The 17,725-nt window shown below is 40.2% G+C and overlaps 3 protein-coding genes across 5 annotated transcripts in view; 1 reads left to right on the forward strand and 2 right to left on the reverse strand.

Moving 5' to 3' along the window:
• The window catches only part of LOC134512979 (WD repeat-containing protein 64-like), a 73,723-nt gene extending 71,913 nt beyond the window's left edge, over positions 1-1,810 (reverse strand). Inside the window, exons 1-2 of the mRNA XM_063328910.1 lie at positions 1,660-1,810; positions 820-950 (exon numbers count right to left, since the gene is read on the reverse strand). Of these exons, the coding sequence (XP_063184980.1) occupies positions 820-950; positions 1,660-1,810 (282 nt within the window). The remainder of the gene's footprint in view (positions 1-819; positions 951-1,659) is intronic.
• Positions 1-1,810, reverse strand: part of LOC134513795 (WD repeat-containing protein 64-like) — a 73,723-nt gene extending 71,913 nt beyond the window's left edge. Inside the window, exons 1-2 of the mRNA XM_063330965.1 lie at positions 1,660-1,810; positions 820-950 (exon numbers count right to left, since the gene is read on the reverse strand). Of these exons, the coding sequence (XP_063187035.1) occupies positions 820-950; positions 1,660-1,810 (282 nt within the window). The remainder of the gene's footprint in view (positions 1-819; positions 951-1,659) is intronic.
• OPN3 (opsin 3) overlaps positions 1-17,725 on the forward strand; it is a 116,056-nt gene that overhangs the window by 80,776 nt on the left and 17,555 nt on the right. For all 3 annotated transcript variants that reach the window (XM_063328936.1, XM_063328934.1, XM_063328935.1), the window contains 2 exons: positions 9,888-10,507; positions 11,524-12,334. In XM_063328936.1, the coding sequence (XP_063185006.1) occupies positions 11,983-12,334 (352 nt within the window). In that variant the 5' untranslated portion in view covers positions 9,888-10,507; positions 11,524-11,982. The remainder of the gene's footprint in view (positions 1-9,887; positions 10,508-11,523; positions 12,335-17,725) is intronic.

A 17,725-nucleotide genomic window follows, 5' to 3' on the forward strand; every position in this document is an offset into this window, starting at 1 on the left:
TGCAAAATACCCACCTGCTTACCCACGTGAAAAAGTGGCGAAAGGCAGCAAAGAACTATCATACTTAATCTTTCATTGCTATGATGGCCTCAAAGAACTAGTCTTTACACTAGTGAAATGTCAGGGATGCCTCTGGTGATTATTTTCATATTTACAACTTCCACTTAGACTGAATACTGATCTTCTGATGCTTAAGCTTCACATTCCAGGTTTTGGCACTAGGAGTGTAGGATTTTTCTTTCTTAAACTAAAATTATAATAGCATAGGGCACAGAATAACACAAGCTAGAAAGAGGTAAATTTTACAATAATACAATCTCCTTCATCTCTCAAGACACATACTGGAATGGATATCACCACTCAAATTTCACAAGAGAAATTTCAAAGACAAATTTTAGATTCCTATCTTCAAATGTCGTCTCTGGAAACCTTCATTTAATGAACAAATGGACACGTGCAAGTTTCTAAATTGTTTACTTCGACTTGTTAAAATTAAACGTCACTTCTTCAATAGGATAACATAGCAACAAGTGAGGTACTCTAAGCCAGTTCTTGAATTTAGCTTTTGTCTAGATCAACCGACACAATACATTTTATCTAATTTTCTAGTTTCAAAAGCATATCTATTTTCCGAATTTTATTTTTTTTTTTAGGAAAAGAATGGTAGCCAGGAAAAATAACAACATGAGAGTGACCCATTATGCCATGGAGCTCATGAACAACAGACTCACGAACAACACATAATCAACAGCTTAATACTGTTCGCTTTTAAGATTCCAATTCATTGTAGACGTTTAATAAAATTTTAGAAATCCTTACCTCACACCATTCTGCCCTTGCATCAAGGTTGTTGGTAATCTTTCTGAAAAAGGCCTTAACGTTACGATCCTTGATTTCTGGACCAAAAATTTTCTGTGTAGTTGTATAGAACTTATCATAGTCTATCTCATCTGTATGGGAGGAACAATATCCACAGAGTTAAAAACTGCCACGGTAAAGTTATCCCCCCTCCTTCAATATCAATAGCATGCAAGTTCCAGCTCCTCAAACTGTATTCACTAAAGCAGTTTGGGGGGGGAGAGGGGGGGAAGGTAAAAAAAAAGTTCAGTCTTAATGTTCAGTTTTTTCAAAACCACCTGATTTGCAATACATGACAGGAAACAGATAGATAAAGGAATAAAAGAATAGGTGAAAAATTCTCACCTCTTCTTTCTTCCCTTACTCTCATATCACAATTCTGGTATGATGATATTAACCTGAATGGTGTCCTGGGATAAAGTTTATTGTTTCATGCAACAATAGCCACTTGCATTGAAAAAAGCAAAACTTCACCTAGTTATTTACAATTAAGCAACTGGATTTACATAATTCATTGGGTTCGTGCTTTTACAGATCACTAGAAACATTGCATCGTGCTAACTTGTATATGTGGCAACTCCACCAATTATATTTTGTGAGCAATCATCATAGTGTTAAAATTTGACCAGAAGTTTGACCAGGAGGAGAAAACAACCCTCATAGCACAATTTGCCTATTTCCTGTAAAAATCAAGTCAGAGTTTGAACATATAATTTGAAGTCTTTCGTATAGTCTAGTCTCTATGGACACCTTCTCTCCATATGAAAATTACACTTTTCCATCAGAAAGAGTATCTCTTACCCTCATCTTCAATATACAAGCCTAATCTCTTCTTTGTCTTTTGGGTTACTGTTTTTTCAACTAGTTTCTGGAACTGCTTCAAAGCATTCTTGAAATCTGGCACTTCAAGAGCAGAGCAACTCTCCTTATCACAATCCTTCTTTTCAGACATCCTTTATTAAAAGAGGACAAGGTAAGACAGAGAGCTCTTCATACAGCCTGGTCCAACCTTTGTTTTGCCCCTTAAATCTTAAACTCCACATGAGTTCATCTGATATGCAACTGGATGACAGGTATACTAAGCATTACATAATAAAAAAGAGGTGACTGGCTTAGCATATCAAGCTGGCAAACATACTAGTGAACTTTTGATGTCACAACCCCCCACTACCCCACAGAATACTACTCACTGAGTGGCCCTAGGTCATGAACCAGGATCACAAATAGCCTGGCATGTGAGATTATTCCGTGATAACTCATGCAATTGGTGGTTGAACAGGCATGAACTTTCTCACTTCCAGAGCCAGACAAGAATTTCATCAGCGTTCAATTCTGCTACAGCTGGCATTTCTTTAGCAATATGAGATCACATTCTCCAGTAAAAATATACCTTTGAGACTAGCTATTCCAAGTTTATCACATCTTTCAGACTTTTGTCCTGAGAGAGGAGGAAGGAAGATTGTATCAGTTACCTCTAAGTTTCATGTCGTCTTCTTACCCTTTGAATTATTTTCGTTTTCTGCCAAAGGCTGCACACTAACTAACACAGTTAGGAACACCTGCAATTTCAGATTCCCTTGGATCCATACATCATTTGGTGAAGAATGACAGGGCCAGTTCTCCATTCACATTTGCTCTGTGGCAGGAGAACTAAGACTAGCCTGATGATATTCTCTTGTGTGCTACTGCTGCAAGGCTTGGCCAGGGATCTCAATCTAGGCAGGGATGCCTGGTTTTACGGTAGCAATAAGAGCACTTTGCCAGGAATGTTAAGTTATGAATCATTATTCACGTAGTACAAAAAGGCCAAAGACATACAATTCAATCTGAAAAGAACTAGAAAAGCGCCTTTTGACAGTTACTTCTTGGGAGTAAGATTGAATGTTTGCTTCCTTAGTAAATCTCAATTTCTTGAATACATGCTTTGTCTGCTTTACCGTATTCAAAATCCCTACTCAGTGAACTAGAACTTCTAACCTAGAAACCTAATTACCCTGCAGAAACATTTTTTTTTAAATTGCATAAATCATTATGACTGAGATTGCAAGAAATCCAATGATGGAGTGGTGGAGTTTTAGTTATTTTCAGCCGTCTAATTGCCTCTCCCCTAAGGTCTTACAGCCATTCAAATGCCCCTTACTTGTTTTACTTAACTTCCAGTCAAGTTACTGTTTCTTTCTTTCTTCTAACATACAACTAACGAGCCCAGCGATTAAGTGCTGCCTCTTAAAGCTTCAATGCAGTGAATTTTAAGAAGAAAGCCTTTTGCTGAAAAAGAAGGTGCTTGAAAAAGGAGTTTTGTGATTTGCACCTGTGATCATTAGTGGTCTTATATTGACTAAACAGTCACAGTTTAAAAAAAAAGGCTATAGGTATAGATAATTAATATGTTAATTACTTCAGATCATGTTATGATCACAGTTTCTCTGCATATGGAAGATAGTTATCTTGCTCAGCATTCTGGATTCTACAATACACCTCAGATGATCAACTTTCAGTTCCTACGACCCTTTACTGAATCTGACTCCTTATGCTTGATAGCATTTTGCAAATTGTAAAGGCTTACCATTTTTCACTGCCAGGTGAGGCAGTGTGTTCTACTGTGAAGTCAGAAGAACTGTGTTCTTGTCTTGGCTCTACCATTTCTTCTTTCTTGGTAACCTTATCAGGTTGCTAAAATCTGCCTGTAAAACAGGAACAACATGCAAACCCTGAATTAAAGTATTACTAATCCTTATAAGTTAATGTCCACATTTTATGTGTGCGAAATCTGTGATTCCTTTTGTATCACTAGACTATGCTGACATTAAATTCTGGCATCTTTCCTTTTATCACACTTGTCCCATGTCTGCTGCATATTTACATTAATATTATTGGCATAACAAATATACCTGAACTGTAATTGAAGGTGAACAAAACCGTTCATGGCATTAGGTGTGCCTAAGCAAACATGCATTTACATTTGTTCACCAATCTTCCAGTTAGTGAAGTAATTAATTCACATTCATTAACACAATCACATATTTCTGTGATCAAGAAAATTCTAAAGTACTTCAGAGAAGCATATCAGTGATAATGAGTAGAGCTGGTATCTTCTGCCATCCAAAAAAAAAAAAATGGAGCTCATGAAGAAATCACAAGAGAAGTCCTTGTCTTTCTTTTTATTCCCTTCACCAAGGTAACTGTAACTTACATAATCCTAGATTATTTTTGTTTTTATACCAGTGCAGACGTTACTGCTTTATTAAGCAGATGATTAAATTTTGGATAAGAAAATCCGGTGAGAAAAGCAGGCCAAAATATCCCCTTTGGCCCTAATTAGTGTCTTTGCTCCCAAATTTAACAGAGGCATCATGAGTTTAAATCCAGAAGAGACCTGAGATCTTCTACTTTCACCTCCTCTATGTTACAGATAATTAAATATCAGCCATTTATCACAATAATGAGCAAAACAACTTTGTTCTAATGCATTAACTTGTGGAAAGGTATCCGGTTTTAATCTGCAGACACGAAGCGATGAAGAACATATCATGTTTGTTCCAAAGGTTAATTGCTCACATTGTTAAAATTTAAGCTTCCTATTTGAGTTTGTGTGACTTCAGCTTCCATTCAGCAGTTGTTGGAACGTCTTCACTGATTTAGAGTAATAGTTGGTACATTCTCCTACTAGGGACATTTGAACCTGAATTTTTTTCTCTGGTTAATTAAAGCAGATTAAACTCTCTGCGTCCTACTGCAACATTTCCCTTTAGGCCTCAAAATAATACTTGTGATTCTTTTTCACATTTTTCAGCTTTTCAATATCTTTAAAGAATAATGATGCCATGTTGCCTTGCTACACCATAATAAGCAAATTGGTACTCTGGTCAAATAATGAATTTCAGTCTATTTGTTCAACTCACTTTTCACTAGGTCATGTGATCAATTTCTTTGTATTGTTCTTTAGCTATTGATCTCCAGATCAGCATTTCTCTTACTTCACCCAAGGCTGGTTCACTGGTCAAGGCTTTCTTAATTTGCTGTGCATGGAATCTCTGCTCTGCAGAGATTCTGTAGTTGAAAGGAAAGGAGAAATGACGTTTTATATTTTTTTTGTGGCTATGTAAAGGATTGACATGAATCAGGCATGTTTCAAGAACACCAAAATCACTTCTTCAAAAGAAACAGATAAAGACTATAGCCTTCACACAAACTTGGGAAAATCAGCTTAACAACAGTTTTGAAACATATAGGGAAGACAATAATTTGGCATCAAACAAAGTTACTAAAAATAATGCATGTGTGTCTGCCTGAAATAGCTAGTTCTTCAGGAAAAGTGGTGTTTCAAGATACACTAGCTAACTTTCTAAGATGAGCAATGCAACTGCTTGAAGTTCTATCATTTCCACTAGGAAGAACACAGATGTTTCTGAGTACTCCTGCTTAACAGCAATGACTACATCTTTTAATTAGAATAAGGAAGAGACTTTGGCAGAGGAATACAGCACTGATTCCTGGAAAAGGGAGGAATAGCTTGAGGGTGCATTTTTGCTAGTTTTATCAGGAATTCTCCAGGAAAATGTTTCCTTTGTGTGTCAAGATACTCAGTGGCTGGTCAGATACTGCATCTTGGTCAGAGTTACGATGTCTTTGATATATTGCTTCCAGCTGAATCCTTGTTAAGCAGTGTCTCCTGTTGATTCAGTTTTGGTCTGCCCTATACAAAAAAGATGTGGGCAGGAGGGGGTCCAGAGAAGGGCCACAACAATGATCAAAGGACTGGGAAGCATGCCATATGAGGAAAGGCTGAGAGAACTGGGTTTGTTGAAAAAAGAAGCCTTGAGAAAAGAAGGCTTAGGGGAGACCTTATCACCATGTTCCAGTATTTAACGGGTGGCTACAAAGAAGATGGAGACTCCCTTTTTACAAGGAGTCACATGGAAAAGATGAGGGGTAATGGGCACAAGTTACCCCTGGGGAGATTCCGATTGGACACAAGAGGAAAATTTTTCACAATGAGAACAATCAGTCATCAGAATAATCTCCCCAGGGAAATGGTGGATTCCCCAACATTGGACACTTTTAAGATTCAGCTGGGCAGGGTGTTGGACCATCTTGTCTAGTCCGTGCTTTTGCCAAGAAAGGTTGGACCAGATGATCCTTGAGGTCCCTTCCAACCTGGTATTCTATGATTCTATGATTGATTTTTCCATTCTCTGTCATCTAAGTTTGTATGACATGAGGCTATATTCTTATTTTCCAGTTAATAAGGGTTGTTTAAGGTTTATAAAAGATATTTACATCCATCCTAGGAATGGAAAGATTAAGAACAGAAAGCTATGTTTTGTTCTCTTGCAATCACCCATGAAAAAACTTCATGTTATAACGAAAATACACAGAAACGCCAAACAAGGAATCATTGCTTTCAGTACTGGCTGATTCTTTTGTCTTCAATGTTTTAACTCAAAAAACCTGCACAGTACAATGTTAAAACAAGATGTGATGACTGAGTGAACTGACAGACAAAAGTGAGAAGATAGGAACTGCATTAGGAGATAAGCAAAGTCTAAAAGGGAAATTCAATATTAAATTGATGAATAACATGACTCATCAGGACTACTTGCATTAGTAAGTCTACAGTAACATTAACTGAATGAAAAGCGCTTTTCTTTCCTGACTCCCCGACTGATACTGTGGAAAGCATTGGATATGGAATATGGTAGAGTTAATGTCTATTCAGGAGTCAAACCTCCCAAATCTCCTCTTCTTACTATGTAATCATATTAGTCTCAATTATTTGACATTCTCAGGCCAGTACGAAGTTAATGATACTCTGTACAGCTGTAAATAACAGCTACAGCAAGCTCACTGCAGGATTGGCAGCTCAGTTGAAAAAAACAATCCTTTTCAATCTTTATCTCAAAAACTATCATAAGAGTATGAAATTCGACGCTAGTTTTAAAATTCTGACCATGCTGTTTGAGAGCTCAGAACAAATAACCCAAAGCTACTGCAGAAGACAAACCAGCAAAAGGTGATAGTTCTTCTTTCCTGCCTTTACTGGGTTGCTAGTCACCCCTTCTGGTAGCCTCATTCAAAGACGAATTGTCCCCCAGTAAAATGATGGTGTAGAAGAGCCCAAAGAAAACATAGTAGTTCTAAAATGGCCTTAGTTGTCCTTAAAGAGGCTCTAGCACTTAAGAGACCGGTTCTGACTCTGGTTTTGATTCAGATCAAGCCCAGCCATTAGAAAAAAAATCAGTCCCTGAAGCCAGTTTCTTTTAACGAACTAAGCTACCTAAACCTTGCTCTTTCATCCTTTTAAACATTCCCTTAAGCCTGGCTGTGTTTGCAGGTGAATCAGGATAGAGCTGCTTGAGTTCAGAGCAGCTGAACTCCTCTCTGACCAGTATGGGGTTGGGCAAGCCAACTCTTAATTAATTTTAACTATGTAAAAATTAAAATTCTCCCGTGAAACAGTGTTGAAGGAGTGCTATCAAGTTCACATCTACATATACATCCAAGGGAGGTATGATGTTAGCAGACAAAGTACATATCATCACTTCTTTTAATCTACTTAGCGACAAGCGCCACAGAGGCATCAATATGCATCTGCCACCTGAGCATGTACCACAGTCCCACCCAGGTTTGTATAGCCAAGATGAAGTTCATCTCATCTAACTTAGGCATCTAAAAGTTAATCATTCAAGTCACCCTATCCGCCAGTCAATAATAATAAACACTTTCAGAGACTGATTCATCATACTGGTTCTAGGTGCTTAACTTTTAAATACATTATTTAGATGAGATGAATCACACCTCCAGCTAGTACCGCTATTTGTACACTTGTGCCAGGTATACTAGAGTTCACATGTTATGGTACGTGCTGCAGTCAACTTCCAACTGTAGCACAGATGTTCTGACAGCATCTCATCGCCTCCCAGGATTGCCCATGTGTGTCCCCTCCCTGTCACAAGCCTTGTGCTTGCTTCAGTGAACTGTGTTTGAGCCAAACACTTTTCTCACTTCAGAATATTCTCAGTTTCTTGCAACTTTTCTACTTAGCCTGCTTTATGATTTAAAGTTCACATGCCAATATGGACTAGATTATATAGCTAGGATTACAAATTTTGCAAGATCAATCCCTAATTTTGAACTTCTGCATTTTTGCAAAAAATTTGAATTGTGCATTTTTCCCCTACATATTGCATTATCAACAAATGTAGATCTATATTAAAAGCCTTGTTTTCATGCCAAGTAGTTGGGAATAGATTAAAGGTTTCTTCTGTCTGTAAACTCTCCCTTGCTCTATAGATGTACATTGCAGCTATATATAGATACAGTGAATAATCACTTGGCTTTCATCTACCTTTAAGGCTAAAGGATAGCAAAGAGAACATGTAAGAAAACAAATGCCAGAAGGCTGCTAAAAATCAAAATTAAAAAGCTAAAGCCAGGTAGCCGGAGTGTTTTGAGGGTTTTGTTTTGGTTTTTTTTTCGTTCAGAGGACTGCAGTCTGGCTGTCTACCATGCCCTTTGAAACAATAAGTTTTACAAAGTTCAAAGCAGGGAGCAAAACCCCAGCATCATCTAACTCCTCATGCAAATGTATTGAGTATGGACAGAAGCTTCTCTCTTCTTTTCTGCTCACACTCTGCTTGTCAGGAAAGATGGGAAAGAGCCTGTGATTTGAAAGGCATGCTAGCAGAAGATAAAGGAGAAAGAACACAGAAAATGCGTAAAAACAACATGTCAGTGAGTGAACAAATGGGAAATGAAATAGATCTCTCTAATGCCTTAAAACACCCTTCTTCCATCCCACAGTATTCTCACTGTAAAAGCCCTGACATTTTTGATGTCATAGTTAGAACTGGGAGTCATGGTTTGTGGTTTGTATTTCTAAAAAGGTAGAGAGTATCAGAGACACTGACACTTTATTTACTCTGCTTCAGATTCCTCAGCTCTAACATGGGAGTGACACTTGATGCTCTGATGTCCTGAAACACTTCAAATTAGTAAATACAGCAAAGGCAGGGAACTTTTGAAGACAGTCCCAGACATCTGCAGCCTTTCCAGTTGTGAATTATTATTTCCGTAGCTGGCTTTTAAGGTTTTTCTTATACATATGTAAGCATATATCTACATACACGCACATGTCAGCCACCTGAAAATTTATAGCCAATGCATTCTTCCATCTTATGTAAATTGTGCATAACAGACAACATATTAAAAAGACTGTTGCAGAAGTGATCAGGACATCCTTGGGAATTTCAAGGAGTGTTTTCATAGTACAAGACTGGGGACCTTGTATTCCAGCTTCTTGTTCTACTGTTTCAATACCATGAGCTCAACTACATATATGTTTAGTACTTTGAGTTGAGATACACTTCCAGAAAGCCACATAACATACACTTCCAGAAATGCAAATACTGGGTTGTGGTTTCTTCTTTCATGAAACTGTAAAAATAAACGTAAAATCCTTTTTGCAGCATTGCCATTAATATGCATGCATGTTCGATGAGCAGGGTCTGGTCCTAATATAAAATAGTGCAAACATGAAGCATTGCAAAGCAGATGTCTGGGTTTCTTAAATGTTTCGGGTTTCTTAAATGTTTCATGTTTTTAATTGCACGAAAAGTTAGAAAAGGATTGGCTAATGAATTAATTAATTGTCATAACCATAGTTGCATTGGCTCTAGACTGTGTTAGGTAAAACAGGTGCTGGACTAGAATTAGGGATCAGGATTCTGTTTCCAGCTTTGCCTTTGACCTGATGATACAATAACAGCATTTCTTTTTGTTGCGCCTCACATGAATAATGACACTGCATGGAAGACAAATGGAACTCTGCTCATGAAATATTCAAGATCACTTGAATAATGTTAGCAATTTGACAATATTAATAATGTGACCACTATCAAATCAAGCATTAAAGAGACTGTGTATTTATGTATCTATTAAATTTTGCTATGAAAAATCCAAAACCAGGAATTCGGAGATATGATCTTTGTAAAATGTAATTTATGGGTTCTCTTTCTCTTATTTTCTAGAAATCCAGAGGACATCTAGAGGGAGTATTTTTGACAAGTGCTGTAGTGAAAAAGTACTTAGAAACCCTGAGTATATAATGGAATTTGCCAATGGACAGTATGTTGTCTAGCATGTACTACCCACTAAATTACATTTCTCTCCTGTTCCTCCTTACCAGCTTTTTCCTCCTTTCATTTTGCAGGGATAAAAAAAGTACACAATTTAAGATTTTCCTTTAAAGGCAGAAGATAGAGTCGTCTTCTTCTCAGTGAGGTGTACCATTAATTTGGCCCAGTCATGTCTTATTGTTAGACTTTCACCACACAGCAAGTGGTCCTAAACGAACCCATGACTGTGTATTGCTACAGTATTTTTGCACATGGTCTATCATACACAGGTAAATCTGCATTATGGAGGAGGAGGAGGAAAAATACAAAATTATGCCTTCCCTGAAGCCCATACTGAAGTACTAGTGGTCCGTTACTGGAAATTTTAGAAGGTCATGTGCTCTATTAATCCAGCTTTTAGGGGAAAAAATATAATTGATTTGAGAAAGGAAGCTGCTCCTGCTGCCTTTGTAGTGAGAAAAAAAAACCCAGAAGGCCAGTGACGAAGAAACAGATTGAACAAACTTTTTAAGGTAAGTTTCAATTATCGATTAAATCATATTTGATGGATTTGAAAACATAGATTGTAAGTAAAGTTACCATTGATAAGAATAGTTACTTTCATCAGTGTTTTATTTTTCTGACCCATGACTTTCACTATTCCTAACCCTTGTGTTACAGCAGTAGTTTGTCATATAAATTTACCATGACAAGCCCATAATTTGCATATAGATATGTGTTTTGAAAGACATCAAGCCTACCTCAACTACCCATGTTTTCAGTCTCAGTCCATAAGGAATGACACCCTCAGTCTAGCCCTTTTAATACCACTATGTGTATAACAGAGGGAAAAAAAACAACAGGTATTGTTTGCCAAGACACATTTCCATGAAAATTCTGTTGCTTCCACAGCTGATGCATTTAATTTAGGGGTTTTGGTATTTTTTTTTCCATCTAAACTAAGAATCTAAATCTAGGTCTAAACCAAAAGTTTTATTTCGGCCCTTGTGAAGGCTGTCACACATCAGCACGTATGTGGGTCAGCTAGTAAAGCAAACAAGCTAAAGGGTTTTGTTTTGTTTTGTTTTGTTTTGTTTTGTTTTTCTCACTCTCCTGTGATAAAAGACTGATGCTTGGTCTGGCAAGGTGTTTTAAGCCCAAAGTCACGCTGAGCAAAAATCACTGTGATATATTCAGGGACAGGTTGGGTTTGGAGGTAGTACAGTCACCCCAGCACAGCTGAGGGTCAGCACAACACCCTGACTAAAACCAGCTAGAGCCATACACAGGCAGCTTGGGCATTCCTAAACCGTTTTCACACAACACATACTGGAGACAAAGGTATAAAAATAGGTGACTTCATACTGCGAACTCTGGGATCTTACTTGCTCCGTGGCTGACAAAAAGGCGTTCACTTGCACCACAACTTTGCCTGGCCCACAATGCTGCCGGTCACTTTGTGAGGAAGCAACTACTAGAGCCACCTCTGAGCCCTGTAGGGGAGCACCTTAGCAGAAACTGTCACCGTAACAGGAGTTTTCATTGGCAGGATATCTGGAGAAGTCTAAACACCGGTTCAGCAGTTTGTGCCTCTTCCCGGCGCAGAGGAGGCCTGCCCACCTGCGGCTCCCCGGAGGGAAGCCAAAACCCAAAGAGGATTTTTAAGGAACAGGAGGCGACGGTCGCACCCCGATCGCCACCAGGCTGCTCACGGCAGCAAGTGAGAGGGCGAGGCGAGGTATTTGTGGAGAAAGAGCCATGCGATACGGCCGTAATTAAGCGCTGTCAGGCTCTAGGCTGCCAGGACTGAGCTCCCGACCGCCAGCAGGGCCGGGCGCCCCCCCCAGGGGCAGCAGGGGCGAAGCCGCCCGAGGGCGCGCCCTCCGTGGGCGGGAAGGCGGAGGGGGCTCCTCCTCCTGCCCTCACTAGCGGTCTGCCGTGGGGCTCGGAGCGAAGGGAGAGGCTTAGCCCCGCTGCGGGCCGGCAATGAGCGGCTGAGCCGTGAGCCATGCACTCGGGGAACAGCACGGGCACGACCAGCCGCCCGGGCCCCGCGGCGGCCGAGCAGGAGTTGCCGGGCGAGCGGCCCCTCTTCAGCGCCGGCACCTACGAGCTGCTGGCCCTGCTGGTCGCCACCATCGGCATGCTGGGCTTGTGCAACAACTTGCTGGTGCTGGTGCTCTACTACAAGTTCAAGCGGCTCCGCACGCCCACCAACCTCTTCCTCGTCAACATCAGCCTCAGCGACCTGCTGGTGTCCGTTTTCGGCGTGAGCCTTACCTTCATGTCCTGCCTGAGGAGCCGCTGGGTGTGGGACGCCGCCGGCTGCGTCTGGGATGGCTTCAGCAACAGCCTCTTCGGTGGGTGGCGGTGCCGCTGTCGCCTCACCGTCCCTTCCCTGTCCCGCTGTGTCCTTGGCTGCCCTCCCTTTCTTTGCGTGCAGTCCCCGGAGGTCCTGCGCCCTATCCCCCCTCCCCAACTATCCCCCAACCGTCGCGTACCCCCGCCCCAACCGTCGCTTCCCCCCCGCCCCTTCCCCTCCCTCAGGCGACCGCGGTGTCCCTCACAGCTTCGTCCCGGGAGTTTCTTCCCTTGATCAGCCCTTCGTCCCGTTTCGGTTAGCGTCGCCCGCCCTCCCTCCCTGACAGGGCGGGAGGAGGCGCTCCCCCCGCCGGCCGGGGGAGCCGGGGCCCGGGGAGCCGGGGCCCGGGGGGAGGCCGCGGCGCGGTGGGGTGCGGCGGGCGAGAAGCCGCCGCTGTGGCGGCTCGGCGGGGCTGGGGGTCCCTCGATCCCGGCGCCGCCGCAGAGCAGGGTTTTGGTAAGAAAGTCGACGGTGCTGAGGAAAATGATCCCGAGCAAACGGTAAATTCATAGGGAATTTGTTTTTCGAGCTCCCGAACCTTGCCGGTGTGACAGGAAACTTACTTCTTTATCCCTAGGTGAAATTCAAGTACAGTCTTTCAGTCAGAGCAGGATCACGGTTGGGTTTTGGGAAACCACTGATTCCCCGAAATGGGATTTTAGCACTGCAGGAGGAGTACTCCAGCTATTTCCATTTTTCAAACCTGTAGGCTCTTTACTGTTTACTTTCCTGAGATTCATACATACCCTTTACAGAAGTCAGTAGAAGAATAGGTTGTGGTCCAGGTATGTATGTGCGCTCTGTTAAAGGGAATATGGCTTTGTTTTCACTGATAAAAAATGCTGGAAAAGAACAGGATTGTGTTTCTAATGCTTAAAAGTAAATGTTTGGCTAATTGGTAACCAAATCTAAAGCTCATGTCAGATCCTTTTTCCTGGCAGGAATGTACAAATTAGAGGTGGATCCCCGTGCACCCATATGATGCATATGCACTGAAAATTGTGTCTAATATAGGGAATTAAAGTCTTTAGTAAGCTTTGTAGCTTTCCTGAGTAGTACTTATTCCACATGGCAGTGTAGTCTGCCTTTGGTGGGCTGCTGGAACGAAGGTGCGTGGTTGCTCATGATGGGTTTGACAGCTGCTTCATAGTGCAGCAAAAATCTTATGTCTTGGAAGCTGTGGTGGATGCAGGATGTAGTTAGCCATTTGTGGAAGGTTTGGTATTGGATGATTTTTGCAGCGCAAAGCTCTCAGGCGTTTGTTTGCTAGTGTTATCAGGGAAAGTACTAGAGACTTTAGTTAACATAAGCCTGTCTACATCACTCAGCCAGTTCAAATACTTGAGAAACTCAAGCATTTGCCCGGCAAATTCTGCCAGGCAGCTGAACATTAAGTTTACACAGGAGAAGTAAAGTATAGTTCTGTTCCTGTCTTTATTCCTTATATATTATACTTACTATTCTTGATGAAGGCATTTTCCACCTAGGGTCAAAAAATAAGATGTGTAGTAGGGCTAATGTTAAAAACCAGACTATAATAATCTCTTTACCATCTTCCTAGGATAGGACGAATAGAAACAATGAGGTATAAATTGACAGGCAAATTGCTTGATCACACATGATTTTTAATTTCTGTTTATTTGGAATGTGCTACATAATTTATCACTATAAATGTATTGAGTGTTGATGCTTTCCTGCACCCCTTTATTTAATAAATTTTTTCCCAAGGAAACGTAGGCAAATTCATGGGCCTCATCTATAGACTAGTCAAGCTAGCATCACTGGTTTGCAGAATTACATCTTCCGGTGCTTGGTCACATTATTTTCTTCTTCCATAGTATGTTTCAGTGGGAAGAATTTTTCTTTATGATGCATTAGAAAAGTGTGTATTTGTGTGTAGTTTGTCATATGGAAGTGGACAGTAAATGCACAACTTAATGTTCAGGAATATCTGATACTTGAATTTACTTTGTTCAGCTGCCATGTAAAGTAATAGAAAATATTTAACTTGGCTATTATAATTTAGTGCTAACCTGATAAAGTTATGTCTAATCTTAAGATTTCCTGTTGTACATAGTATTGTTTTCATATACTCAGCTGGAAATAGAAAGATTGTTCTTTTCTGTTTGCGAAGACAAATGGTTCCCCACCTAACTGAGTAAAATAGCAGGGGCATGTTAACACTAAAGAAAAAAAAAAAAAGGTGCCCCACAGGTAGCATCACACAGTGTTTACCATCTGGACTATTGCCACCACAGCTTCTATTTTAATTTTGTAACATATCTATGAAGAGAGAGGTAATTTGAAGGTGGTTTGGTTTTCTTTGTGCGTCCTGCCCCCCCGCCCGCCAGTGGTGAAGATACTAATTGAAGATTTCTTTCAGAGTAACCGTGTATATTTATAAATACACTTCTCTTGTATATAAAAGCTATAAAAGTTATTATCTTGGGGTGGTGGGGAAAGTAATGTAATGGTAGCCTTGTATGCTTGTATGTGTATTACCTAGCAGTGCTTCTTAAAGCATAACACTCTCCCCACCACCTCCCCCCAGGAACTTTTGGGAATAAAAAGTACATTAATTGATCAGAAGACATACAAAATTGGCAGCTTTTAAAAGTAAAGTTCTCATTAACTAAGCAGAGTAGTTACAGCTTTGTAGTTTTCAATTGCTCAGTTAAACCAGAGTGACCTAATAAAGACATTTCTACAATAAAGTGGTGGTAGTTCTGATACCATGGATATGGAATCTGTTAAATCATAACAGATACTGTGGGGTCACTTTACTGCTGTGGATTTGTGCTGGGATTGGACCCAGTCCAGCTCCTTTTACATTAGATTACCAAAACTTGTTCATGTACAGCTATGCGATTCCATTCTTGAGTATGAACTTGGACACTTCTGTGTGATGTGAGCTTTCTTTTATTTTTTTTTTTTTTTTTTCCTTGGAAGAACAGCCCCTAAGCCCCAATACTTGGTGTAAGCTGTTTTCTGCATTTGTTGTCCTATAAATGACAAGTTCCCCTGACAGTAAACAAGTTAAAGCTGCATTTTAAAAAAATATGATTTTCACTTTACATTCAGAGTTAATTCTCAACAAGTTTTAAAAATCAGATTCTTTCCAATTACTGTAGCTAATAATCAGGAATCACTTTGAAAATCATGATCATGCAGCTTTATTTTTAAAATGTCACATGTGTTATGAGGTTTTGCTTATACTGTTTTGAAAGGCAAGGTCAAGGTATTTCTTTGTTCCTCTTAAGAATGTCAATATGATTAAATACATAGGTGGAATGTGTGCTTAAATTAAACCGGTAGCATCTGCATTTTCAGAAATCCATGTTATGTCACGATGACAACTTCCCCACCCCAACTCCCCTGCCCCAACCCCAACAACAAGGAGGCCCCTTTCTACACTTCTCTTAGGAATTTTGGATTAGAGAATCTGAAATTTTCCTTTGTAAAAGTGCTTCTTATTTTACCAGCCAGTCTAGCAGTTTGGAGGCACCTGAGATCCAGAAATTAGACACTGTAAGCAGATGTTCACGTTCTGAAACTTTTCAGATGAGAAGATGGCAACAGAACTACAGATTGTCTGTCTAGGAATAAATGACTATTTTTTGTGTTCCTTGCAATAGCCTACTTCTGCATTTTCGTAACTTTATAATTAGGCAAGCCCATGTAGTAATAGCTACTTCTTGTGTTGCGTTGTACAGCTCAGAATTTACTGTTCATGCTACTGCTGGCTATTTTTTCTAGGACTTGAAAGCTTTTCATTGAGCCGTTAGAACGTGCAGAGATCAGCTTGCTGCAGTGCAAAACTGATAATTTTTACTACTGAACATCTCTCTCTGTCACACAAATAACAATCCCAGTTTTCTTTTACTCATATTCTGAAGTCAAGATACAGTTTAGGTACCTATGTCTTCACAACAGGAGCCATGAAAAGAGCTTGTCTTTGCTATTACAAAGCCATTCTTAGCACCCTATATTCTAGTGTGGGGGAAATGACATAGATCAGATGACTAGCTGACAAGTCTTAGTCTAAGCTTTGATGACGTTGGTTGTCTGTCTCTGACAGTAATCCCCATTTAATTTAGTTATACTAGTTCCAGTATTTATTTTTTAACAGTTGTTGTATACTGATGGAATATGATAGTTACTTCAATTAAGTGACTATTTACACTGTGAGGGTCACATTTCCATGGAGGAGTGTGGTCAGGTCTGTGCTGGTCCCCCTGAGTCTGCCACTCTCCTTATGTAAGAGCTTGTAACTCTTTTCCTGTCCGTAGTCAATCAAGCTGCAAGTAGTAGAGATCTGTGTAATCTCTTTATCTGATTTAGTAATACAGTTTATACCTGGGAGGTTTGCTGTCTATTATTGAGAGCATTAGGTTTTGGGGTGTAATTGCTAGAGAAGACACCCGTCAGCTAAACATACCCAAATGTCTTCATTAACAGACTAGGATACCATGTTACCTAAAGCAAGAATTTGTTTAATTGTGGAATATAGGTCCAAGGCATAATAATCTCTGTGAAACGCCAGCAGATGCACATGAACAGACAAGATTTCTTAAAATGACAGTGACAGCAAGAGAAGTTTGTATCCTACCCATCCACAGGCAGTGTATGTCTGCTTTAATGCCTTCTGTACATAGGAATAGGCCCTGAGGGTTCAGAAGTAAGCTAGTCTGATCTTGTGGAATGTGCACGTGTACCTCTCAAGCATCAATCACTTCAGCTACAGGTAATGGCAACTAAACCATCTGCCGGTGTTCTAGCACTTTCTGATACGTTTAATTGAGCAAGGGAAGAAAGAAGTGCAATAACTGGTTGATAACAGGAATAATCTTGAGGAACAAGAACCAAAATCATATATCTGAGGAGTCTCTTCACAGAAGATTGCATAGCCCACTCTTGGGTGGGCTTTATATTATTAAACCTTAATTGTTTAGGATTGACAGGCTAGTGTTACCCAAGTGTGATTTGAGACCTCTGTCTTTGCTAACTGTAAGCTGTTCTTGTAAAGGTAAATAAACGCTACCAACTTTTAATGTCAAGTTAATTGAAAGCATTATGACCCTCCTGGACAAGTCACCATTGGTATACAGCAGCTAGGTCTTGATGAGCTACCAAGTAAATGTTGAGATCCAGGTGTATACTTGCATCCAGTAACGTGAACTGGAGGATGGGAAAATTTGTAAGCAGCTTTACAGACTGTACTTTCCTGTGGAAAGCTGCAGAGTGTACATCTGAGGTTATTTCATTTATTTTGTTTTAAGGCAAGCTGATTCCCTGCCTCCCACACTTCTCACACACAATACTGAAGTAAGGATTAATTGCTAGAGGCTGTCCTGTGGACCTGGCTTCAGTTACAACTTGTTTTAAACCA

Source organism: Chroicocephalus ridibundus, chromosome 3, assembly GCF_963924245.1.
Source record: "Chroicocephalus ridibundus chromosome 3, bChrRid1.1, whole genome shotgun sequence".
In the NCBI taxonomy this organism is placed as follows: Eukaryota; Metazoa; Chordata; class Aves; order Charadriiformes; family Laridae; genus Chroicocephalus; species Chroicocephalus ridibundus.